Source organism: Pithys albifrons, chromosome 7, assembly GCF_047495875.1.
Source record: "Pithys albifrons albifrons isolate INPA30051 chromosome 7, PitAlb_v1, whole genome shotgun sequence".
Lineage (NCBI taxonomy): Eukaryota > Metazoa > Chordata > Aves > Passeriformes > Thamnophilidae > Pithys > Pithys albifrons.
Genome location: NC_092464.1, coordinates 46941967 through 46969602, shown reverse-complemented (window position 1 = coordinate 46969602; position 27636 = coordinate 46941967). Strand labels below are relative to the sequence as shown.

The 27636-nt window shown below is 41.8% G+C and overlaps 1 protein-coding gene across 5 annotated transcripts in view; it reads right to left on the bottom strand.

The window, feature by feature from the left end:
* Positions 1-27636, bottom strand: part of BMPER (BMP binding endothelial regulator) — a 152368-nt gene that overhangs the window by 26176 nt on the left and 98556 nt on the right. For 4 of the 5 annotated variants that reach the window (XM_071561397.1, XM_071561396.1, XM_071561395.1 and 1 more), the window contains 2 exons: positions 27016-27345; positions 19734-20070 (listed from right to left, as the gene is read on the bottom strand). In XM_071561397.1, coding sequence (XP_071417498.1) covers positions 19734-20070; positions 27016-27345 — 667 coding nt within the window. The remainder of the gene's footprint in view (positions 1-19733; positions 20071-27015; positions 27346-27636) is intronic. The other variant, XM_071561398.1, reaches the window with a different exon arrangement.

The window sequence follows — 27636 nt, the reverse complement described above, 5'->3', positions numbered from 1 at the left end:
AAATCTTCTATTTAAAAAGAAATCAAGTGAAGCAATGCATTTTCACACAGTATTGACAATGTACAGGTAGGGAGACTCCAATATCTATACACAGACTCTGCTGAGGATACCATTTTGCTGCTAATTATTTATGTAAATGTCCAATAACAGAGGGAAGTCACCATTTCATTTGATGCAACTTGTGTACTGCTCACTGAATGCAAACAGCTTTTAGCCCCAGGCTCAATTCAAACCAGAGGCAGTTGTTAAATTTGCATTGATGGTCAGATCTCACATCTGTGAGGATGGAAGAAAGAAGTGATGCCAAGTCTTAAGTTCATTCTTTCCAAGTTCAAGGCAATGGGTAGACCCAACCAAAGAACCTCTACTTTCCCCTTTGGGACCCAGTTATGGGGAGGCACAGGAATGGTGACAATTTGGTAAGGGATTTGCCCCACATAACATGCAAGTCATGTCTTCAGCAGGGGGAGAATGGCAGAGCTGGACCTGACTCCATCTTCTGACCTCCCCATTGCTCTGCCTTGCAAGGTGCTTCATTGCTATTGAGCCTTTTCTTCTAACCATCTGAGGGAAGCAGAGTCTTTCTCTCATTTTTATTTTCTAGTTCCAGCGCATTCCTGGGGATGAGCAAAATGCACAGATCACATTCTGTGACCACAGAGTGATACGTAAATCATGTTTCTGGGACACACATGCTTCCTAGGGCTTCCTCTGATGCTGCTTGAAGCGCTGCAGGCATGCTAACTGGCCTTTCAAAATCCCAGCCCTCTACAAGGGGAAGCAAGGGACACGGTCTGCTGCATCTGACTTCCAAAAGCAATGGGGAACATGTACAGAGGTGGAAGATACCCATGTCTCATTGCTATTATCATATTACTTGTCTAATATTTACAGGTTTTACACACATACATTCTCCTGGCCCAAGGTCTTGGCTGCACCATTTTAGATTAATCAGCCCTAAGCCATCCAGGTCAAAAATGGGGTCATGAGAGGTAACATTCAAAACAGAGGGTTTCTCTTGACAACAGAAGCAGCAAGTGCTGTCCCATATTACAATCTGAAATAAACGAGCAGTTTTTCAGCAACTTTGTGAAAAATCTGTTAAATTGACTAGACTCCATCAGCCATGATGACAATCCCAGCATGTATTTTCTTTTTCCTATTTACTGTGCAGAGATGTTTTTTCCATTCATGAAACAAACAGAGAAATGCCAGGTTAAAGGCTGAAAAGCAGAACTTGGCTAGGAGCAACACTTTTTCACTGTTATAATTTTTTATAATTATTGTTAATATTGTATTACCAAAAAAATAGCTCTACAGTTTTATGGGGCAGAAGTCACAGGCCCTATGATTCACTACATGCATTTGCACATCAGTCTAGGGTAGCCTTAAAACACATTTTTAATCCTGAACAGACATGTGAGCCTGAACATAGAAATTTCTGGGGTGGCCTCAAGCAAGTCATCTCATCTGCAATGAGACAGATGAAAACTGTGCCACTAAGGTGTGGCTCACAGCTGATGTAAAGAGGAAGAGAGCACTAGAAACTATTATGCCACAGGCTTGTACTGAGACCATCCCCTGGAGCCAGTAAAACTGGCAACATGAGGTCTTAGGTCTCTGCATATCCAGCACTGTAAAGGGACAGTCCTTCTAAAGATATTCATTTATACAGCAACAGTCAAAATAAATTTCTCCATTTAGATATCCCCTTCACACTGTCAGTCACACTCATGGTCTTATCTCCAGGGAACTTCCAACAGCTTCATATTCTGGTTGGAGTGCAAATTCCATAAACATGAACCAAACACCTCTGGCCCCTGGAGCAGCCTTTTTCCCAGAAACCTGCATAGGAAAACCCATGGCACTCTAAAAGACCACATGGCAGAATGGAACCTTTTCATTCTAAATTCACTTTTATTGCTGTTTCCAACCATCACAGGAATCACACAGCATGTGAGTCAGAAAATACAGACACCAGAGACCAGCTAAGTGGCAAATACCTCTCACTTGTGAAGTACAGTCCAGATCAAGCACTCGGCTGCTGCCCTCAGCACTGGACTCCCCTCCTACCCCCAGCTCACAGGGACTCTGAAATCTGGTGCTAGCCTCAACTCTACAGCCTGCTTCTCCCACATGTCTTCCATAAAACACTTCCCAGCAACACTGCCATAAGCTCAACGGAGAACACTGACATTAGCAAAGCTTTGGGTTCATTGGAGATCTAAACCCAGCAGAGCAGGCCCCTCCACAAGCACATTTCTGCTCTCTGCCCACTAACTGGGCAACAAAGTGAAAAACGCAGTGTTGAGCCAAAGGATAAGTTGCCAGGAAATTTCAAACTGCACCGAGCATGACAGGCAATGGAAACCATGACATAAAGTTCAGAAGAAGGTCACTGCTTCAAAATCTCCTTCTAAAGAGAGATTTTGTTATGTTCTTTCTTTTGCAAGCATGCATCAGTAAAGCTAGAGTATCAGAGACAGAGAAGAAGTGGGTATATAAAAAGAGCAGCAAAATAAATTTCAAAGTATTTTTTGTCTGGGTGGTTTGAACATGTTTTCAGCTTTTGGTACAATGTGCGCATCTGCAAAACTCTGCACTGATGGGCATGGCAGTGGTTTAAAAGGCAGTCCTTGTTCTGCACAGCTGATAACCCACTAGCACCATAAGGTCAGTGGAGATGGACAGACTCTTACAGAAGCACCTGAAAACCAATTCTATCTGAATTTGGAGGCTTTATCTTGCATACTCAAATATTGATACTTTGACCTGGTTCATATATGACACAGGACAGAGCTGAGACCAAGATTCATGTCTTCCATTCACCCAAAACACAGTCACCTCCTGAAGGTTTCAAAAAATTTTATGTTTACTAAAAACTTTGGCAATTCAAAATGAAAGACCATGGCCACCTGAAGAAAAGGGGCTACTTCCTTGCATTGGGACACTGGGCTCCTCCTGTGTCTAACTAAGATACAGCTGAGTATATCACTGCACTGCTTACAGGTTTTCTATTGAATATCATAATAACACAGAAAATATTACATTACAGTGACTGCTCTCCACTAGGATGGGATCACCTTTGTATTAAACAAGGGGGGGGGGGAAAGCAACAAAAAGCTCTGGATTTTCTGCCAAAAGCTGTGTGCTCTGCTGTGACTAAGGTTCTCTAGGAGCTCTGCACAAGCTAAGAAAACTAATTTAAGGTATTTTATCTTGTGCAATTCGGATATAGTCTTAGGTTTTTTGGAAGTAAAACGGAAACATGACACTAGTTCAGCCCCAGGTGTTTTCCTCTCTCCTCACGTCATGTTTCATGGCAGCTTTCCATATTTAAACACCATCATGCAGGGAAACCCATCTCTTACAGCAAACTGCAATCATTTCTGTGACTCCCTCGAGCAAGCCAACTTAAGAAACATGTGAACTCATAGTCAGAAAGCAGGTTCACAGATGATCCAAACAACTAGCATGGCTACACTGCTGGGAGAGCCGTCAATCAAGGCCACTTCTAATTCCACTTGAAGTAAATACATAGCCTGCTAACTGGCTGCTAAAGAGTTCTTGCTGATCTGTTAGAATATTTACCTATAACCTGTTGTGGAGTCCTTAGTAGGGCCAACATCTCACAACGTGGTCACTTGAAGCTTCTATAAAATACAGAGGAAAAAAAATGCCACTTAGAGTTTTCAGAAAAATCTACTCACAGCAGAAACCCAGGAGGAGAGACCAGCAGATCTCTCCCCCATATCCACCACATGTGCATCTCCAATGTGGAGGATAAAAAAATTAAAAGACTTGTGGGTAGGAAATTACAAAGGGTAATTAAAATTATATAAAACTTTCTCATGGCTTTTCTCTTGTGTTTTCTGCAACACAAATGGTAGAAGATTAATTTGTTTACTGTCCACAGATGCAGCAATAACCACAACTGCTTCCCAAGGAACATTCAGTACAGCACCAGTCCAGGTCCCTCTCTGCCACCAGCATTTTTCCACAGCATCTACTGGGGACTGCCATCCCTGAGAACACCAGCACATGGTCCTGGGAGCACAAGGTGTCCTGCCTAGCTCTGTCAGCCAGTTCCACTGTCGGCAGGGAAGGAGAAAACCCATACAACCTGCTAGGAAGAGACCAAAGACAGATACGCAACCATGTGCTGCAGTGCACTCCACACCACTAAAGGCAAAACCCTTGCTTCTAAATCAATACTAAACTCATGGCACTATTCCTGACTTAAAAGTATTATCAATGAAAGAAGCAGGTTGATGAGATTAACCACAGAGATGTTGCCACATCCTAAACTACACGACTGTGTCCTTTCACACATGTAGTTTACACAAGGGTTTTCACTGAAGCCTGTCAGTCATCCAAGCAGCTGCAGATAAAATGCTTATCACATCACAGCCTAGCCCACCAGCATACTCAAGTAAGAAGGCAAGTGATCCATTTGGGCTACTTCCATTTCTGGGGCACAACTTAGATCTCAGTCATTTGTCTGGGTTGTTCCCATTATGCTTCCCTTTACTGACTGACTATCAAAGGAGTCAGAATAGCGGGAGGAAGATCTCCTCCTGGGCATCACAGGAGCTTAGGATGTGTCAGATAAATGTATCAAAGAGGAGATTACTTCTGAACACTAAAAACCCACTGGAAATATATATGACAGCCCAAAGGCAGTCTGACACTAGCATCCCTCACCTGGGGCAGTTAGACAAACAGCTCATATTTTACTCTGAGTGAAAAAATCACACACATTATGGTTCTCTGACAGTCTTTAATCTTAACACAGCTGCAAGCTTCTTTCAGCAGAGAAACCTTCTGGGTGAGTGTGACCTTTGGATAAATCCTTGCATGTTCTCTGTGGTGGTATTTATTGTTACAGTCAGCTTAATGATTCACTCTGTGAACAGCCCTGGGAGGGATCTTTTTACCAGCAGCCCCACAGACCTGTAAACCTGTTCCTCCATCACTGTCACACCTGTACTGCAAAAGTGGAAAACAAAGGGTCAACGAAAAAATAAAAAGCTATTCTTTCACTGTTTCATTTGGATTAGTGCACAGAAAGACAGCATTCATGTTTACAAGATATATAAGGGAAGACTAAAAATTTTTAACATTGAGAGAACTGACTTCTGGTAAACCCTGTAAGAAGTTGCAACTATTTTCTAGAAACACTAACTACTGGAACATAATGCATTTTCCTAAGACAAGTAAGGTGTCACCGTTGTAGAACTTTCCATTCAAAGCAGAGAGTCGACACTACAAGACAGAAGGAAAAAACCAAATATAAGCCATGAAAACTGACCCCTGCCTCTCTGCTATCTTTCAGAAATACCATTAGTCTTTAGATAAAGATGGTTTTCTTGCAGTTGACACTCAATATTACGAAAACTGTTTCTGTTCCTGTTGCACATAAATACAGTAATCCTCTCTTGGTGATTCCACACTCAGCTTACAACACAATTCTTTTGGTGAGCCACCAAGAAGCCGGAATTTGGTCTGAGTGTGTAATTTGATGGGCTTCAAGCTGCCCAGGAAGGGAGGTGTCAATAACTGCTGGATTGCTCTGGATCTAACTGTTGAGTTACTATTGGGCTACATCATGAAATACCATCATGTCTAGAGCCCTAAGAACTGAACTAAGTCCCCTCTTGCTACCGACAAAAGATGAATCAGACTTGGTTCATATCAATCTGGAAGACTTTCTCACATCTGAATGGAAAGCAGACTTCAGAATTTTATTAGTACCTTAAGCCTGAAAATGAAGGGTGCTGTCAGCCATGAGCCAGCATCTGCAAGAGATTAATTTCTGTGTTCAGATCTAATAATTCAGGCAACAGTCAGGAGCAGGCAAAAATACATATGTCATGTATGTAGGAGTGATAGTCATGTAACATGTTGGTTATGAGATCAGTCTGATCTCCACTTTCTTGGCTCAAACTCTCTTCTTTCAGGTATCTGATGTTTTCAAATAATAGAACTTTTAACACAAAAGCATGAGTGGTGGTGACCTGTAATGAGTTCAGATGCATTTTCATTCTTCTTCAGGAAGGGGCAGTCCACATCATAAAAGTCATCAGTTGTTTCAGTTAATTCGGAGACAGCCAAGGGCTGGATAGATACAGGGATGATCCTGTGGACTTCAGCAAGCTGTGCTGTCACACCCTGAGCTGGACACATAAAAGTAGAACACCACAAGAAGCTTCTGTTGCCGTTGTTCATTCTGTATCCACTCAACATACAATGCTCCCTCCCTTGGGCTGCCAATCCAGCATTTTCATGCACTCCACATAACCCCAAAAATTGTATGTCAAATGGGCATATCCACAATTAAAGTGCACTATAAAGTAATACTAAGTTTTCTAAAGTATTTTAACAAACATTATAGCAAACTTTGGAGTCTTTTAGAATGTCAAAGGAACAAATTCCTTTCCTTGGAAAAGGTTGCTATTGGATGTCTAAACCATGCAACCTTCTGTTTTAAGTCAGCATCCAGATTTAGTAGGTCTTAAGGGAAAAATCAGGCTTACTTTCCCCTCAGTCAATATTAGTCCTCAAGTCAATAAATCTTCATATTGACCACAACATAGGAACCAGTAAATGTTTAATATCTTCTTCCAGATTTTAATTATAAACACTGAGGAAATTTGTCAACTCCTGACTTCCTAGTCATATGGAAAAGCTTTTAAACATTCTGCATAGGCCACTGTCAATCAGGCCCATCACAGTTTTGAAACTAAAACATATTTCACCAACAATTCTTTGAGCACTTACATGGGATCGTTAACATGGGCATGTCTTGGAACCCAGGCTGCATCTGCTGCAAGGACAGTGAAGGTAATAAACAGCATTTTTTCACGTCACAACAGTTATTACTTCCAGTGCCACATTTAAATTTCCTCTGCCCATATAAAGTTCCATAAATGGAGAATGCTGACAAAAATCCCTGTGGTATTCTGTAACTAAAAAGTGTTCCTAGCCAAGTACTTTATCAGTTGGAGAGAAATATGAACAGTACTGAGAGACAAATAAAGGAGGAAGGTGAAGAAATTCTTGAGGCTACAGTGCACAGTTTGCATGCAGCTGATAAAAAGAAGCATGCAGGGTGAATTCCTTGCCTCAAAAACCAGATGGGAATCCTGGCTAGGGATATCACTGGCTCCCCCATAACCCAGGCTATCGCTATGGAATAGATTATGTCAAGTCAGGCAGCTGTCTAGACATCCTGGGAGAAAGCATGGGCTCCTGAGAGAATAAATACCTTGCTGAAGAAGTTTGCCTCCTTTCCCAACCATGCAGAATACCCAGTTCTCAGATGCCTGCTAATTCTGTTCTTCATCTGTAGAGGATGTTTGAAACAACTGTAGAGAGATCAAACTAACCAGAGACACAAACTATCAGGAGATCAGCACAGGTGAGTTAAAGGTCAGCTGGAAGATGAATCAAACATCCTTCACTGATGGGTTGAAATGCCTCTGTACTGTATTACAATGTTGTGATTGTGCGTATTTTTGAAATCAGATATTCACTGCTAATGGTTACAGTGAAGATTTGGGCCTTCTGTAGAGTGAGGAATCGTGATGCAAGTAGTGGGAACTACGTATTTCAGAAGATGAGAAAACACAGCCTAATTAATAAATAGAATCTGAGATCATGTTAACAACCTCAATGGCAGATAAAATAGCCACTTGTTTGAGGGATCTGTTTAAGTTCTCTGATTACAGAACAATCTTCAACCTCTTCCAGTAATACCTTGGTGATCTTTCTCTATATTGTCAGCAAATAATCTTTGCCTTTGAAAACAAGGTCAAGAAGGGTATTCCTCATGTCTAGCTGTCCATAAGCTCTTTTTGGAAACATTTTCTATAACCACAGCAATTCTTGAAATTATTGAAAGTCCCCTTTGAGGACATCAAGCATATCTATGATCTATGTCATCACCTTGCCATACTCCACAGAGTATGGAAATTTTTTCATCAACAGTGGGCTGAAAAATTAGTACAGCAGAGAAAAACCATGTAGGCAGACTGATGAGCGGAAGAACAAAAATGGGCTTTCAAACCTCACCCAAATCCTTTGTATCTGAAAACAGAGTAGGGGGGTTTTCTTGCATGTCTACTCCTCCTGCTCCAAAAGCAAGTGTTTCACAGTTCATGCCTCAATTCATTACTAGGTTTCAACTTATTTTAAGGTTCTTACTTGCCAAAGACACATTGCTGTGTGGAATATTAATGAGGTTGTCAACTAACTGGGCCTTAAACGAGCAGAAAAGATTTAGTACCTTCTAAAAAAAACCTGGCAACACTTTTTTTCTGAAAGTTTGAGAATTTGTGCTTTGACAAGACTAAGACAATCAACTTCTTGTGCATGTGAAACCTCTTAAATCCCATCAGAAGGACTTGAGCTTGAGGCCAGGAACCAGACATTTTCACATTTTAATCTCAACTCCACTCTTGGCTTCCTGCAGAGCAAAGAAGTCTTTCTTCATTTCAACAACTTTAAACCAGAGTACAGTGAGAATTAAATGTTTACACTGCAATTTGAAAATGTAAAGTGCTAAGAAGGAGCACTTAGGAAACCAATTTTGTAAACTCTTCCCTTGCTGCCATGGTATCCACCATCCTCAACTGCCTCTTACTTCATGTACTCATAGACTACATAACCTTAAGCACTCATTCTCTGTAAACTACATACCTCACTTGAGAGCTGATGTACAAAAATCAGCTGTCTGAATACCTTAACACTTACGACAACTGCCTCTGGACTGATCATAAGAGAAATGACTTGTCATTAATTTTCACATGCTTGGATTTACTTTAGCTTTTATATTTTAGGAATATTATGTAAACAGAATGTTGGTTGTAGGAGTACCCAGGAATGCAAGAAAACATATGGCTCCAACTCCCTTCAGTATTCCCAGCACATTCCCCAGCAATTTTAATTTCAACTGGCTTAAGTGGGGGAGTCAGAGAGAGACTTAAATGCTCTCATCCTCTGCATATCATGATGAAGAGGTGGAATCACAGCACCTAATCTCACATATGCAGAGCCTTCCATTGGGGTGAAAATACAGCCCTACTGCTTCCTGTCCATGAGGAAGGTACTCTTTATAGTGCATTTTGGACCCAGCTGCATTTTAGATCTACCCCTGCTCCAGGATGGCACCGACAACATTCATAAGTCTGTGCCAGCTCTGATGAATCTCCCAGAGGCAATTATGGGAGCAGGGCCACACACAGGTGTTTCTAATCAGCAGCTCAACAGTTTAAGGGGTGGATGAACCTGACACACACACACACACAGACTGTGCAATGTACCCTACCCAAGATTAGGTATTGTGATGACAAATATTTAAGATGGATAAATACATATTACTGTATAAGCACAAGTATCTTTGCCACCCGTTCTTGTCTTATTTCCTACTGAGTCTGCTCTTTGCTCTGGTGTTGCAATGCCCTAGGGTACAATAATATTCAGGTGCCAAGACCTGCCACAGGAGGGTCATGAGCCTTTGTTGTCATGCCCCAAGCCCTCACCAGCACTTGCCCTGCCACATATGGCAGTGCAGGACCTGTGTGCTTGCAGTTAATCAAGAGCTGCATCTGTCTTTCATCACACTGCTGGTGCCTGGTGCTTGAGCTGCTCTTGCTCTCAGTGCTCCACTGCCCAGGGTGTGAACATTTTGCAGGCTGAATGGCAGCAGGAGAGGTCTCCCCCAAATGTTTTGTGCTGGCTTTGTTTGAGAGACTGTGTAAATCACCAGCAATGTGAAGGGACGATTCCACTGTGTGACGACTGAAAGAAAAACAAGGCTTGAAGAATTAAAAGTGAATTGCTTTACACACTAGCAGCTTGCACACTTGAGAGAGCAGGTGTGGACTATGGGACCCTCACATGCCTATCGGTACAGTGAACCCTTGCGGGGACAGACAGCAAAGAAGCAGATTTGCCTGCACCCCAGATTGCTACTTTATACCACAGACAGCTACTTAAAAGCTGACACAATGCAGAGGTTCATAGAGATCTCAAAGACTGGAAATACCCCATATTTTTGGATGCCCTGTGAGATTTAGAAGAAAAAAAATTAAGCAAAACTGAGGGAAAAATCTACAGCTATTAAAAACATCCACAAGAATGCTTTCAGTCAAATCTACCCCATCTAAAGTCTCCAGAATGGTCCCCTCGCATGCACTGAAGTAAGATCTTTGAATGACAGCAAGAGCAAGCTTGGTAAGCTGCTTGGAGATGTCAAAACCTTCCTAAGGAAAACTTTCTACAGAAAACTTTTTTGTGCTGGTCACAGCTCACGTCTTGCTTCATCTGGTTATCCTGCCAGAAGCATAAATGAACTCATAAGAATAACAGAAGGATTAGGTTAAGCTTATTTTTAAAACATTTCCCACAAGTTCATCTCATTTGCCTGCTTATAAACACCCTTGTCCATCTTTGTTGTGTGTCTAATTAGGCAGGATATACTGCAGGTGGCTTAAAATAGGAGCTGAAATATAGTAGCTTTGCAGTTATGCATGTTAAAGGAAAGGTAATTAAAATTTCATGCTATGAGATGTAAACTGATCATCTCAAGGGTCTGAAAGGGATTTCTTCCCCATGTATGACATGGCACAGTTGGCCAGCTACAGTATGGGTGGGTTTCCTCTTCCCTGCAACACTTAGTAGCCTCTGCCCAAGGTAGAATATGAGATCTGATGGGTTGGTTTCTTGAATTATTTATTTACAGAAATAGCCATATTGCCATCAGCTAAGCATCTCTGGATTTTATTTAAAATCAATATTGCAATAAAGCTTGAAACATAAAAATCTAAAATTAAATTAAAACAAAGTAGCAAAGAAAGCTCTGCCGAGAACCTGTCTTAGAGGTTAATTAAAATGAGATAAAACTGAGGTCTTGGATTTTGAAGCAGCTGTAGTTAAAAATCTGTGGTATGTGACAGAGACATAGAGTGGTTTCCTCTGATGATGCTGACAACTTTTCCAAACAGCATCTCTGCAAAAATGGGATTTATTTTTGCAGCTAAAAAGAATACTTCAGTGTAATAAGTATTTTTTGTTTGGTGCAATGGACCAAGTCACACCAAATGGCAGGTGGTATCTTTTAAAATATTACCACAAGGGAGGATATCACTCTGCTTTTCTACCAGTCCTTCTCCACACTTGCTCTCCTCTTTCAAAAATCATGCATTATATTATAATACTGAGACATCAGTTGTGCTTTACAGAATGGGAAAGGGCCCTTTCAAAAAGTATTTACTAGTATAACCAACAGGGACGTGCTTGTATTTTGCCATGGTAGTCCTAGGAAATGTTCATGCTCATTGTGAAATAGTGGTATTTTGATATTGTAGCTTTAATAAGGATATTTACAATGGAGAACCCTATACTAAAGAAGTTATGTCTAGGGCATGTTTAAAAGCCTATCAGACAGGCTTTGAAAAATGCAAGGGACAGCAAGACATCACATTGCAGGCTTTTTCTACAAACTCCACAAGTGGACTCAAGTTAGCAAAACACAGAAAGCATCTCTCCATTGCCTGTGGCCAGAAAAATTAGGTCTTCTGCCTTGTGAAGTCACTCCTTAGGTTGCCCCTAGAAAAAAAGAGGCAGGCAAACAGGTACCCCAATTTGAATGTGTTTTCTTCTGTCCAACCGAGTAAAGAATGTGTCTACTGTTGCTGAACAGCTGAAGCTTTCTTAAATTGTCTGTGGCACAACAAGTGGTGGGAAAGCAAAACAAGGATTATGAACTGGTGCAAGAGATTAGTGCAATAAACCTGCATGGGACAGGAAAAGTCACACTGATGAAATCCTGTCACCCAAGTACAGCAAAATTCCCACTGACTTCAATGAGCAGGATTTTACCTCATGACTCCAAGGCACTGTGGAAAAACAAACAAAACCAACCTAGCAAACCTCTGGTAAAGGTAATCTGGGAAAAACAAGTTATGAGAATGCAGTCCATATTGACAAATAAGAAGGGCATTTAGAGTACCCTGCTTTTCTGTTAGATATTTCCCCCTCTCCTCCCTATCCCATAGTTGGTACCATCCTTCAGGATTACTTTTGTCCCAGTCAAACTGACCTTACATTTTCACAGGCAGAGTCTCACATCTGTCAGACACTGGACAATGAGGAAGGCAGTATTTGGTTATGAAACACCTGACTTGAATTTCATTGAACCAGGCAATAAACCAGAAAAAAAGTTTTACTAGGCAGAAGCAGGTTTTTGTAATAAGTCTCTATATCTCTGCATGCATGATAATCATAAATTTAGGGGTTTTTCCTGACAAAGTGAGATACTGCACTTACAACCAGTAGGAAATAACATCTCATTCACAGTAAAAGGCCAGGTAGTGTTGTGATAACGTAATTAGCTAAAAAAAAAACAACCACACACATTCCAGACATTCCATCCTTTGAAGGAAAGCAAACTTCCAGGGTTTTAATCACACAGTAGTATGCTGCTTCATCTGGTTTTTCTGTAAGAGATTTCTCTTTGTTAAAAAAAAAAAAATCATTAACTTTCCATATAGGGAAGCACAAACTGGGTCATTGGGGAAGCATGCACTTCTTTGCTGGAAGTAAGCCACAGATGGTCCCAGGTGAATGGTGTCTATCCAACACCACTGTTTTGTCAGATTTTGGAGCCCTCTCCATCCTAATCCCTCCCCCTCCCCGATTCCCAATACCTCAACAGGAAAGGAGACATCTGTGAATCCTCTGGCATTGCTTCAATGCTTTACAGCTGTAATAACCACTGATACAAAGAGAAGAATGTTTTCTAGCCCCAAATTCCTGAGGTACTTTTCTGAACAGACACAAGTGGATGGGACTCGGTTATGTGAAAAATCCCCCACCAGGGGCACGGGTGTGGGGAAAGATGAAGAGGAATCATGATCTGCAGATAATTGAGCTCAGCTTGACTTTAGATTTATGTTTTCTGACCACTCAACCTATTTGTTCAAATCCAAACTTCTAATCTTTAAATCTAAACAGTATTTTTCTGGCACCTTGCACTCCCTCACTCTTGGCTATATCAGATGAAAAATACCTCAAGGAGGGGACTTAAAACAGTGGTGAGCTATAGACTTACACATATGCAGCATTTTTGCAGTACTTCTTACCATTAGAATACAGGCAGGACAGTCTGATGCTTGCAGCTAGAAATCCCAAAGTGCATCAAGCACTACAAAGTCCATTTTCTCTCATTTGTTAGCACTGTCAGTCACCAGCTAAGTCACAGTGCCTCTTACCTTTATGTCAGTGAGTTCATCGCAGCCTTACACAAGATGCACAGGTTGACATTTAGTGGTTTGGAGAATAATGTCTATTTGTACTGGGGCATAAATTAAAGGCAGCAGCCTGGACAGACAGGTATGGAGGACTGGTTCCCAAGCCCCTGTGACTTGGAAGGGTTGGGGACACACTGGCTCTCCCAATGTCTAGGCATCTAGTGCCAGAGTGCTGTGCAGCCCTTCAGAAGGACCTGAACAGTTGGGAGAGATGGGCAGAGAATTGCCTGAAGTTCAACAAAGGCAAATGCAGGGTCCTGCACCTGGGGAATAATAACCCTTTGCACCAGTGTAGGCTGGGGGCTGACCTGCTGGAAAGCAGGTATGCAGAGAACAACCTGGAAGTCTTGGTGGACAACAAGCTGTCCATGAGCCAGCAGTGTGCCCTTGTGGCCAAGAAGGCTGATGGTATCCTAGGGTGCATGAGAAAGAGCACTGCCAGCAGGTCAAGGGAAGCGATCCTGCCCCTCTACTCAATGCTATTGAGGACACATCTGGGGTGCTGTGTCCAGTTTTGGGCTCCTCAGTACAAGGAGAGACATGGAGCTCCTGGAGCAGGTCCAGTGGAGAGCTATGAAGATGACTAGGGGACTGGAGTGGGGCCTGGTTCCCTCTCAGAAGAGACCACTGAGTGAGGCCCTCATCAGTGTCTGTAAGTATCTGAGGGAAGGGTGTCAAGAGGATGGACCAGGCTCTGCTCGGTGGTACCAAGCACCAGGACAAGAGGCCATGGGCAGAAACCAATGCATGGGAAGTTCCACCTGAATATAATGAAGGACTTCTTTACTGTGCAGGTGACTGAGCATTAGAACAGACTGGCCAGAGAGGTTGTGGAGTCTCCCTCACTGGAGATATTCAAGAATTATCTGGATTCAATTCTGTGCCATGTGCTTTAGAATGACCCTGTTTGAGCAGAGAGGTTGGACCAGATGACCCCACTGTGGTCCTCTCCCACCTTATCCATTTTGTAATTCTGTGATTCATAGAAAACTCACAACCTGGTGCAGATTTGCTCAAAAAAAACCCCTACTATTATTTCAAATATTTTTAAATTCCTTTCTAACCAGAAGCTCCCTGGGTTGTACAGCTGCTCAGTGACAGTTTGCCCAAGAAGCTCAGTAAATTGTTTCATCCTGAGCTGCTCTCTGTTGTGGTTACACTACTGCTAGTACCCAGACTCAGGGCAAGCTTCAGGCAGGCAGACTGGCAGGCACAGAAACATTCATATCTTAGTACAACCCCTGCAAAAGGACCAGTCACAGCTTCATGCCATCAGTCCTTCTCTCAAGCCAACACCACTGGCTTTGTCTTGAAGGGGGACACAGGTCAGCTCTGCCATGGGGTGGGTGAAAAGACAGATGTGGAGTCTGGTTCAGGAGCAGAAGCCAGGACAGGAATGCCACTGATGAGCAACAGTCAGAGCAACAGCTGCTCTTCACTTACACCACAGAGGAGCCCTGGAGCAGCCTGGCCTCAGCAGGACCAGAACAGGCAACTGCTGAGCCCACATGCACAGTCTGGACCAGAAAACCTCAAGGGGACAGTTCTACAATACATGCCCTTGGCAGCAAACTGAGGGTTTCAGAGGTTCCAGTTCCACCCACCCCTTAAACACTTGAATCAGGATTTTCTGAAGTAATTCTTCAGCCTACACTTCTTTTGTACCATCCTGCTGAGTGAACACAGGGGCATGACCACATGAATTTTACAGCTGTAGGACAGGGAACAAACCTTCAAACCTTCTGCTTCAAAGCCACAAACCCTTGGTCCAATCTTTTAAAAAGAGTTTGTAATTACCTCAGCAATGCAACAGTTCACATGTTCTCTGCAGCCATTTATGGCATAAATGACAAACTTAATAACAGAGAACTGACAAACTACAAATCATTGCACTTTATGCTATAAGTTTAAGCAGTAATATTTTCTCTAGTTAAGTGGAAATTTTTAGAAAAACTGCAAGACTGCAGCAGTTACCTTCATGTAGTTATTTGGTTAACTGAAATAGAGACTCATTAACTGACAAATCACGAGCTATAGATGGAGTAATGTCATCAAATCTCAAGCAACATTTAAGATGAGAATTGCAATAAAGGAGATTTGCAATTCTTGAATGCATGTGATTAACAGATTCAATCAAATGATGCCTTTACTATGTTAATTATTCCATGCCACAAAATGCTAAATGTGACTAAATTCAAGTGTTTGAGAGAAAAATATATTTCTTTAAACAAGTACAAAGGAGAAAAAAATAATTATTTGGTATGCTATTGTCTGCTAAAAACAGAATAATAATAGCAACAATAACAAAAATATAATAATGATAATGATAGTAATAATACTAGGAAGAGTAGTAACAATAAAAAGACCTGTCTTAAGAGTTAGGCCCACAAATTTTCCAATCTGAAGAAATCTACTGCATGGCAAAAGCAAGACATTGAATTTTCCCCTAAAGTTATGGCAGTAGTGAGAGTTTTGAGCACTTTCTAACCAGTCATTTATGAACTCAGTTGTTGTGTAACTGTATTAGACAAGTGATACACTGACATCATGTTGATGTCACGTCCCAAATCTGTTGATGTCAGGTTTAAAGAAAGCCCAACAACCTTCTAGAAAACCATGGATGCTAATGAGGACAGGTGTTCTAGGAGTATTAGTCTTGTGTTGTCCTCTGCAGTGTCTCCTGCAGCCTTACTTGTCCCTGTACAAAGCAGTGCTGCTGTGCCCCTCTCACTGTGGTTCCCACACCTGTTGGGGCCTGCCTGCTCCTGTGCCTCCCCAGGAGGGTCCTGAGAGGTGTCAGTCATGGCCAAGCAAACAGGCATGGGGACACACTGGGGAACTGCCCCGCATGGCCACGTTGCTTCCTGGCCTCACCAGGGCTGAAGTCACCTCCAGGATCCTGCTCCAGCCCCACTCAAAGACACACAATGAGATCAGCCATAAGGTAGCGTTTGGTGAGCACAGAAAGTGCTCTTCTTTCTCAAGGCCCCTAAGCTCCCCAAATCATCATACAAAAGCTATGGGATACTGTACTATGCCCCAATAATGTGATAGAGCATTTTCTGGCAACAGCAGCATGAGGTATTGGCACAATGTCAGCTATTTTCAGTGCTGCTTATACTCAGGAGCAGCCTCAGGAGTTTGAATGCAAGCTGAATTGCACACATGGTTTAATTTTTTTTTTTTTCAAGGACCAATCCAGGATCATTAGTCATATTGAAATACCAGAATAGACAAGCACCAACAGTAATGATGCCAAACACTTCTTCACACAGGCTTTAGCAAAATCTCCTGAATTCAAAATTGTTTCCCTGCTTAAAGAAACTTGCCTCCAGAAAGCTAAACTCTAAGGGTATATTTAGAGTACTACTCATGAGTACTGAGCAACTAGCAATGCATTAAAGACAAACAAAAAATACCATCCCAAAACTAAACAAAGCAAACCACAATTAAAATCCCATAAAACGTGTCTAGTTATAAAACAATGAATTAAAAGAGTAGTATAAAATTAGATGCTAAAATTGTTAGCTTGCAGTCAGGACTATTTAAAAATCCTTCCTTGTACACTTACACTGTGCTTTCTTCTACCATGTGCTTTGCAGGGAAACACAAGTCCCCAAAGTTACATCCAAAATAAAGGATTAAGGGCAATGTGCACAACCTAAGGTGTCTGAGATCTCTCAAGGTCAAGTTCAGGAGTCAACATGCAGCTATGCCGCTACTCTTTAAAACATGAACTATATCCTTTTCAGTTAACAATCATGACAATCACACTGTACGGTTTTTTTGGATGGCTAAACAAAGGAGAAATTACAGCTCTAAAAAAGAAGGAGATTTAAAATGAATTTGAGACATCTTCACAGAAATCTCCTCAGTAACAGTGTCAGACAAATGTTTGCAATCCATTGTTCACTGCCTTTTTTGGTATTTGGAGAAAACACACCCTAATTCGTAATGTTCCTGCTGAGTTTATTTCGATTTCTGAGAATTTTTATTAACAGCAGGTCACTACCCAAGCAGCATAATGAAAATGAAGCCATGTTGATAATTTAGGCAAGAATGACCAAGAAAGGTTAACTCTTGAGAATGAAGTATTTCAAATGGGAAAATTCCATAGTATGTAATGTTGGAGGATAGAAACTGAACAACTCTATTCAATTCAATGAGGAGATGAATACAAAATGAAAGCATCTGACTCTTCCATTCTGCCTCCTCACTTTGCTTACTTCTAGGAGCTTGGCATAGTCAGAAAAACAGAATTTGAAAAATTTTAGTTAAACATAGCCTGGAATTAGGGAAAATTGACTAAATATGCTTTTCCAAGAGACCTCAATAAAAAGCTGTGTTAATTTAAATTTCTGTTAATGGCAATTTAATTTTTTTGCAAAAGTACATCACCAGTAATGGGTTCTTGAAATAAATTCATGGAAATTAAATTAATGAAAAATGCAATCTCTGAAATACTTGTATTTATACTTATACACACACACATACTTATATCTGTAAAGATTAATGTTAGAAAGGTTTCCAGAACTTTCTTGAACATGTGTCCCCTAATCATTACCTCCTTGTGGAAACTTCCTAGTGTGAAAAATTATGATAGTCATTGACTAAATTGCTTGCTACAACTTTATCAGATTCTGAGAAGCAGCAGCATTCTACTACATACTATTATTTAACTATCAATTATAGTTTATCTTTTATTTCTGTGTTGGGAGATGAGCATTCTAATAGTCAGCAACATCTAAACAGAAACAAATGAACAGCTCCTTCTGATAGAATATGATGCTCATTTCAACATAAAGTTTCCTTAGGGAAAAATATACTTTTCTGCAAAAGGACATAATCAAATTAAATACTTATTTGATTTCACTGTCTTTCTAGGACAAACATTATATTTGATTTTAAAGGAACAGAAAAGCTCTACCGTAATTCTGGTGTGCAAGCATGTAGAAATTTTTTTCTGGCTGCTGTAGCCAAAATATAAATCATTTTCTGCTGTGGTGTCAGGAAGTGTATTGCACTAAATTAATCATAAGCTACTTTAAAAAAGGGACAAAAAATCCACTGCAAAATGAAACAAATCTCTCCAGGCCTGTTTTCCATTTGCAATGTCATCACTTACCTTTAAAGGACAATGGAAGTGAGATAGGAATGTTGCTGAAATGCATTCAACAGAACCTGCTTGTGTGTTAGCTTCTCTAGCACTCTGTATTGTGCCTCCAGCCATTGGAAAAGACAAAGTATTACAACCTGCACACAATATAATCTTTACTCTTTTCCAGGCTCCTAGCACAGGGATACACTATGGTAAAACAAGTGCACAGGCACACAGACTACGAGTCAAGCTGTAGTGCTGCTTCTAGCATTTTCCAGTCCCATATGTATTCTGCTGGAGTAGATAAAAGTCTTTCTGTCTCATTATAAAAGAAGAGGAAGGGCAATTCATAAAGGAAATCGAGTCATTTTAGAAAGCTTTTCCTAATAAGCCCAATAGTTTAGCAGATGTGCCCAAGTGGGAAAAGCTGGGAGCACAAAGATCAGGCAGCTCCATCCACCATCATACAACTGTATCTCAGCTTGCTTTAATCTTTTATGTCAGGCAATCAAGAGAGAAGCCAATCTTATTTACTGAGTGATGGGTAAATAAACTCATGCCAGTTGAAGACCTGAAAATATGCCTCTGTGGTTTAGACTGGAAGCATTTTAAAGATAAAAAATGTTAAATAATTCACAGAGTCAAGGCTTCTAGATCCTCATCTGTCTTTCTCTTCTCCCAGGGCAGGATGGGCATGCATGGAACGTTTCGTTAACTCTCTCTCCTTTCAAACTCTCAGCCCACAAACTACCCCATCCAAGAGGTACTAGGCATATTTAATATCCCTGCTTTAATAATTTTCAAAACACTTCTGAGAAGACACAGAATACTTTGAGTTAGAAGGGAGTCACACGAATCTCCAAATCCAACTCTTAAAGCTAATAGCCCATACAGGGATTGAAACTGTGAACCTGCTGTTTTTAACCAACTGAGCTAATCTCAGCATCACACCCATCTGGACCACAAGTAATAGCAATTAAAGTCAGCCTCAACTTTACAACTGACTTCCAAATCAGAGTTTACAAAAATGTTTTGAAGTCTGTTCCCCCTCTTTCCTCAGCCTCTGAAAGTACTTTGTTTCTAGGTGATCACAACCCTGCCTGCCTTTCTCACTGTTGGCTGCTTAGGTCTATCAGCTCAGGACTATCTTCTGGTTCCAGACTCAGGAAACCTCCCCATATTGGAACTCTAAGCTTGTATATTAATTCTCAGCAAAGCCAGCTCAATGCATGTGTTCAAATGCTACTGAAATTGGGCCAACTGTGTGGTTTTTCTCCTTGCACAGTAACTTACCATCTCCCTCCACAGCAAGCCACACTTACCGGTAAAAAGTGGTATAATCCACTGTTGAATGACAACTCTGAAACTCCCACGCCTTGAGCTTCTGGCATTCCCGGTGTGCTCGGAGCTTCACCCTGACTGTGCCATGGCAGAGCTCGGGTACAGGTTTCCTCTGCGGGCGACTGCAGAACTCATTGGACTCCACACGCCAAGATTCAGCGAAGTCGTCCACGTCAAACTTAAAATTCCCATCCCCCCCAATCAGGTCATCTCGCTTGTGCCCATTGTAATTGCCACACAGACCACACAGTCTGCCTTTCAGATGGGGTGCAGCCATGACTTCCACAAAACTGTCTCCATCCCATGAGATTTCCAAGCCTAATAAAAAGATGCAACAAAAACACGGGCACACAAAACAAACAAACAAACAACAACAACAAAAAAAAAAAGAGAGAGAGAAGAAGAAGAAATTGAGGGTAACAAACTACATCTTATGTTTGTGAAACAGCGTTCATGGGAACCTGAACAAAGCCATTGGTTTTGTTCTGACAATGCTGTTAGATTTCTATATATCTCTCAGTAAGTGCCTCTGGTAGGTGTAGTGTTTCTTAAATCATGGTTAATTACAATACACTCGTGCGTCTGCTTATTTTTGGTTTTCCTTGCCAATGAATGGGGTTATCCTAAAAAACTCTGAGCCAAAGCAGAACTATTCTCAACACTGAAAGAGGGCTCTTGCAAAATTGTGCAAGTTGAATTTGCTAGGGTGAATTTCCAGCTGATTTTGCAGGGGGCCCAGAATTTCAGCCACTGTCACCCATTGCACAGTGCATGGGCATACAAAGGTGTCCATGTCCCACGAGACTCCACCAGTGACCACTTTATGGGAAACATCCTTTTCTTGCCTACAAAGCTAACCCTGATCACTCATTTAGGTGAATACAACTGTTCAAATACAAGTACCTTATTTGTGGGAATAAAGAGAGTTAAAAAGATTACAACAAAGACATTGCCAAATGCCCAAAATTGATGTAAGAAGGCATTCTGAATTGGATTCAACTGTTCTTTCAAAAGGCATTAATTACCAACATTTTGAAGTTGTCTGCATAAGTTAGGAACACTGAGAAATGATAGTAAACATCTAACCTTCATCTAGTGGTTGGCATGTAAACCCTCTGCTACAATTTGTTTTGCAGGAGGGTTTTCACTTCTGGTACATCAAAATCAAAATTACTTTCTGTGAGTGAAATCTAGTTTATCTATCTGCGTCCACCTAAAAGGTAGATTAAATCAGCTATCCAGGCCCTCTCTGATGGAGAGAAACATGCAGAGGGAATAAACCACCTTCTGAATGTCTTTCTGTTTCCAGTGGTACTAGAGAGCCCAAAGATCACGTGAAGACTAAACTAGTTTTCACATGGGTGACTGTAAATTAATTGAATTCCATTCTTTGATGAGTAAAGATGCATGTCATAAGGGAAAACAATTTTGGTATCATACGGGATAAAAACACCAAGAATCACTGCTGTTTAACTTCTACCCAAAAATGGCTTTTTTTTAATTATTATTTCCAATGTCTCATGAATGATTCTACTTCACATGTCTGCAGTAATCCTGCATCTGAAGATCACAAATCATTTTGTTGATGTTTGTGAGCAGTGACTAGTTAAGGATAAACACAGGATTCTGCTTTTAAATAGGATAATCCAGATTTCACCCTCTTGCTGCTGCCTGGCCAAGAGCACTGAGAAGCATCAATCTGCAGTGCAGGACCAGGGCTTGACTCCAGCTTTCTCCATTTGCTGTGTGGGCTGGCTTAGCACCACCCTTTCCTCTTGTAAATCCGTGCTTGTCACTATGTGATCCAAATCCTGCGCTATCCTCATGTAAGTAATTAACATACCAGTGACTCCGTTCAAAGCTGGAAACCTTCCTTTAACAACACATCCCATTGTCTCCTTTGACAACTCCTACCCTGGGCTGCAGAGAAACAGAATGAGGCTCGAGTGGCAATTATGGCCATGTCACCAGGAGTTTTGGGAACAATTTACTCATCAAGGCTGGTAAGACAAGTCTGCATCACCTGTCACTACAGTCTATTACACCATGTTTTCTTACCACTATGTGATAGCAATGATGGCACAAGTATGTCCTGAACTGGCTATGCCTGAAATCAGTTTCAGATTATCCAATAGCCCTCAGCATGGATGGGACCATTGTGTCCTCCTCCAAAGACACTTTCCACCCAGCCAACTGAGAAATTGTGCAAGACTACAACTGTTAACAAGGCCAGCACAGTGGCAAGAGGGAAAGCTGCCTTTTAAGCTGCTTCATACATTTATTATCATTGCTGGACAAATAAAAATTCCAGCTGTTTTTGCTTCTGACAATGTTGAACAAAACAAAACACAGCTTGATCTGTAGACACAAGATTAATACTTACGGCTGGCATTTAGAAAAAACTTGCCATTAGCTTATAAACTAAGATTTCTTCAGACTAGAGAATCACATAAACTTTCCCAAAGCTTAAAGCATCCAGATCCAAATTCTCAGACAGTTCTCTCCAGACAATAACCACAGTTTTTAAGGCAGTGTTCAACTTCTTCCCCCAAACAAGCTTCCTCAGAACCTGCTCACTTTAAACAGGGTCAGAAAAGACTGGCCAATGATTCTATCTTAATTTTCCTTTTATGACCATTTTTTTCCTCAAGTCAAGACTTACTGACTTTCAGTAAAAATGCATTAATTATGAAAGGTCAACTTAAAAATTTCCTAAGTACTTGTGTCCCCTTCATGAGAGCTAACTTGAAGTACTTGTTACATGTTGCTTTTGTAGCCCTGCAAAAGGCATGCAGGTATGCAGACAAAAAAGAACATAAAATTATGGCTTTTCATCTCAGCATGTAAAAATGCACATTTTTAAACCTAGAGATTCTTGCTTTGGTTACTGGATTTGATTCAAGAGACACAGTGTGTAACTACCACAAAAGGATGTACTTTCCTCTAGCTGGGTATGGTTTAATTACACTTTATTCTGCTGTAATTGCTCAGATGGAAGGGTAATTTCTAGCTTTGATGAACAGCCTAAAGGTTTCTGTCTGTAATGGAGCTTATTCCCTTTTGGAGTAACAAGGAAGGGTATTTAGTCCTACATGCATGATAATTCTGTTGGAGCCTGACTGCACTGTGCAGTGTGTGCCTTTTGTTTGTTCACAGGCAGAAAATTCGGTTAGTTTCTGTAAACCAACAAGAGCTATGACAGACAGGATTATGCTACGGAGCAATTTTTGAAATGGTCTCCTTGGCAGACAGAAATCTTTTGGAAGAGTTTCTTGGTGCCTATAGCCCCCTTTCCTTCACCCTGCTCAAAATGGATGAGTTTCCCACTCACCTGGACCCGGATTAGAATCCAAGGGATGTAAAGCCAAAGGATGCAATACCTGCCCTTTCTGGGGTGTGCAAAAAAGGAATATTCTCTGTATTACTTTTTAGGGTTTTCCAATTTTACCCTCTCTTTGAAGGATGCTTAACCAACTTGTTACTTGATTTCTTAACTTGGCACACAATGTACTCTACTGCATTTAAAAGAAAAACCAAAACCCTGCTGGATTTTTGTACATCACACACAGAGTTCCCCAAGCTGGATTTTTCATGGTAAAGGCATCCTCAAGAACTGGCAGACCACCCTTCCCTAAAGATTTAGTGCCAAAATGGTACAGAAAGCCTCAGCAAAGTGGCTTCGTGCAAAAGATCAGCATAGACACAACAACAACAACAAAATGCTCATGCACTAGAGGAATAGGTAAGTAACACCAGCCCTGTGACCTCTACTCTCTTGTCTTGGTAACACACAAACTTTAGGTAAGGACTCAACACCACCCCATGCACAACCATGACAAAGTACCTGCAAATGCAGAGTGCAAGGATTGTTGCTGTGTGGCATCCAGGGCTACAGCTGGTGAGGAATTTAGCAACAAAACAGGTTTCCCTGGAAAATGCCAATTCATCAGAACTGAAATGCTTCGGGGAGACATATCGTATTCAATGAACTTCCAATACAGCCCAGGCAAGGCTCCAAGCTGGTTTCCTGCCAGCTCGCCTGGTGGGCTGCCTGGAAGCCTGCACCATCAGGGTATGGAACCCCAGGACTACCCTGCCATGCACACTGCCCTGTAGCCAGGGACCACAAGGCTTCCTGAAGCTTTGGGCTTCCCTGTTTTATCCAGGGCTCAGCTTCCAGCTCTGCAGAAGGAAAACCAAAATCTGTGGGAATGCTGTCTGAGATGTAAGTGGCAGACCCTGCATTTCCCAGCCCAGTTTTACTTTGAATTGTGCTTCTAGTGCAGTGATTTTGCTTATTTTTCATTACTTCCTCCCTCCACCTCTTTTTTCACCCTACACTGGGAAAGCATATATTTTTTTAAAAATCCCTGTTTCCTTCTGAAACAGAAAAAATTCTCCAGCTTTTTCCCCCTGGCACTCAGAATTTCCTGTGGAACAAAATGTTTGTGTTTAAACCGGTTCTACTCAGCACATTCTTCCTTTCTACAGCCTCTCTGCTGTTTGTCCTCTCCCAGCAAAATGGAGCCATGCCGTTCTGCTGCTTTCCAGGCCTTCCGTGCTGAGGAAAGGAGGACTTGGCTCAACGTGCTGCATTCAGTGAGAGAAACCTGATCCTGATCCGTTAAGGGGAGGAATTATTTAGGCTATAATTTGCAGTGATTACACACTGTTTGGTATGTTGTCATATGCCATGTTTGCGCTTCCTCTGCCAACACATGGACAAGGATGTGTAGAGTCATTTATCAGGCTTGCACCAGAGACAAACGAAATAGCAGCAGGATTAGCTGTCACTCATCTTCAATTGAAAACCTTTCCTTGGCCTGTGGTTGGCTAATGAAATCCACATCGCCAGAATTCATGGTGTTCAGCTGGCTGCAAAGAAAAACCCTCAAGATGCTTTTAATTAGAAGTTGTGAATAATGGTCAACTTGTGTGCATTTTACAGACAGCCACAAAAATCTGCATTGCCACTTTGAGGAATGAGCCCAGAGCTGGGATCCACATTATGCAGACTTACATTTCCAGGGGCTATGTGAACAGGTGTCTAAATTCTCAGCTCAACAGTGGGTGCTAGTGTCCCCCTTGGAAAAAAATTATGCTAGATAGTGAGTGTGACTGTGTGTCATGTCTGTGAGCATAGCCATCCATAAGAAAGATTGGTTTCACTGCTTTCACATGGCATTTAATTGAATTAGCAGTAAATGGTATTCTCACTGAAACAGTACTTCACTGTGCAAATGAAATCTCTCAGGACTACAGTAGTACCTAATGCATGCTAATGAGAACATTTTAAACTTCCCCTCAGTATTTATCTGTGCAAGGATACTATAGCTTCAAAACAGTTTATCAAAACAAATGCAAATCCTCTGGTTTAGCTTTTTGACAATTAATGTATTTTCTGGGACTCCAAAGATCTGATATTCTGCTATCTCTCTTCTCTATTTCTAGAAATAAAGTACCAGATTCTCTGAAGTTTCTAATTTGTTTTTGCTTTTGGTGCTGTAGATTCTGTTTCTTGCAGACAACTTCTTATTTGGGTATGAAGAAAGCCCAACAAGATGGCACCGAACAGCAAGTTAGGCCTTGATTTTCAAACCAGAGCCTCCATTTTGCTGGGTAGCCTCTCTGACATGTTTCTATAACTTTGACAACTTAAACTCATCTCAACCATTAATAACCATGACTTTGTATAATTGCTGACTTAAACTGCAAAATATGTTGTTGCAACTGTGAAAAAACCCTGAATGTTATGGTTAAGAACTGATCTCTCTGTTCTTATGTGTAAGCATCAAATGATGATGCTGTGTCTTGAATTTGCATGGCAAGATTTTGGTAGCAGAAGGGCTGCAGGAACGAGTTCTGTGAGAAGTTGCCAGAAGCTTCCCCCATGGAAGCCAATGGTGGTCCAATTGAGCCCATTCGAGTTGGCTCCAAGATGGACCAATTCCAGCTGGCTCCAAGATGAGCTTGGCCAGAGCTGAGCCTGTCAGGGACAGCGTTGGCATCTCAGGGATAACATATTTAAGGAGAAGAAAAGCCCTGTGCATCTGGTATTGTAAAGAGGAGTGAGAGTGTGTAAGAGAAAGAACCCTGCTGTCAGTGGAGAAGGAGGGAGAGGAGGTGCCCCAGGTGCTGGAGCAGAGATTCTCCTGCAGCCCGTGGTGCAGACCAGGGTGAGTGAGGCAGCTATGCCCCTGCAGTCCATGGAGGATCATGGGCAGGCAGAGATCCACACACAGCCCCTGGAGGGACCCACACTGGAGCAGGTGGATGCATGAAAGAGACTGTGGGGAGCACATTCTGGCGCCGGCTCCTGGAAGAACCTATGAACCCATGGAGAGAGGAGCCCACTCTGAAGAAGGTATTCTGGCAGGACTTGTGACCCTGCAGGGCACCACCCTGGAACAGTCTATTCCTGAAGGACTGCACCCCATGGAAGGGATTCATACTGAAGCAGTTCATGAAGAACTGCAGCCCACTGGAGGGACTCACTGAAGGAGTCTGAAGAGAACTGTCTCCCTTAGGGAGGGACCCCACACTAGAGCAGGAAATGAATGTGAGGAGTCCTTCCCCTGGGGAGGAAGGAGTGGCAGATACAATGTGTGATGACCTGACAGCAACTCCCATTCCCCATCTCCTTGAACCACTCAGGGCAGGAGGAAGTGGACAGAATCTTGTGAAGAAGTGGGGCTGGGAGTAGAAGGTGTTTTTAAGATTTCTCATTATCTTACCCCGGTAATATATTAAAATAATTTCCCCAAGTTGAGTCTGTCTTGTCTGTGATGGTAATTGCCGAGTGATGTCTCCCAGTCCTTAACCCGATCCATGAGGCTTTCATTGTATTTTCTCTTCCCTGTCCTGCTCAGGAGGGGAGGGATAGAGTGGCTTTGATGGACAGGTTTGGTTGACATCCAGTCAGGACGAACCCACCACACCCTGCATAAGCCATTTGAAATTACTGGAAGTGAAAATCATGGCACATTCATCTATTCAGGCAGTTTATTGTCAGCCACAGAATGAAATACAGCTTAGCAAATATCCTGCAGACTTCAAACTCATAGCTGGGATCTTTGTCTGCTCATGGGCTGCAGGAATTTTGAAAGCACTCAAGGTCTTCAGATCTCTAAAGATTTATAACCATATTTATTACCACTATCATGCCTTTTTACTGACTACTGTTCATGTTGAACTTGAAAAGTTCTTCAGGGAGAAAGAAGACAAACACACAAACACAGACAAACACACATATAGTTGCCCTACCTGTTTTGGTTGTCACTTTCAGCAGATAACCATCCAAATCGATCTGAAATTGTGGTGTCTCGCAAGGTAGTGAGATTCGGGTCCCATTCCACTTCACCGTGAGGTGCTGCTGGAGGCTGATTGTGCTTCTGCCCAACACAAGGTCCACTGACTTTGTCCAGGAGAAAGAACGGGTCCGACGGGCATCGTTTTTTACCAGCACCTGAAAGGGTGAGGCAGAGGAGGAGCAGTCTTTTGTCAAAACGTACTGACATGTTCCCTGAAAGTTAAATGTCCGTCCATCAAAAGTGTTGTAGTGAGGGTCTCCAAACACAGTGCAAACTCCAGGCTCTGCAGGTGAGTGAGAAACAAAAGCGCCATATCAGGATCAATCAAAGTTTGAAAGAGGCAGTTGATAAGAACTTAAGAGGACGCTGCTCTCACCTAATCTACCTGCTCTACAGGATGGATTTTGGCTGACACCCACTTGGAATAAATACATCTTTGAAAAAAAAAGCCTCACAGCTTTAGCAGAATTCTTTCCTGAAGTGGGTGGGAACCAAGGACCAGGTGATTCCTGGGGCAGCATAGGAAGGCTGGCTAACTTGTAGCTTTGTTTCTAGAACATAGAATAATAATAAT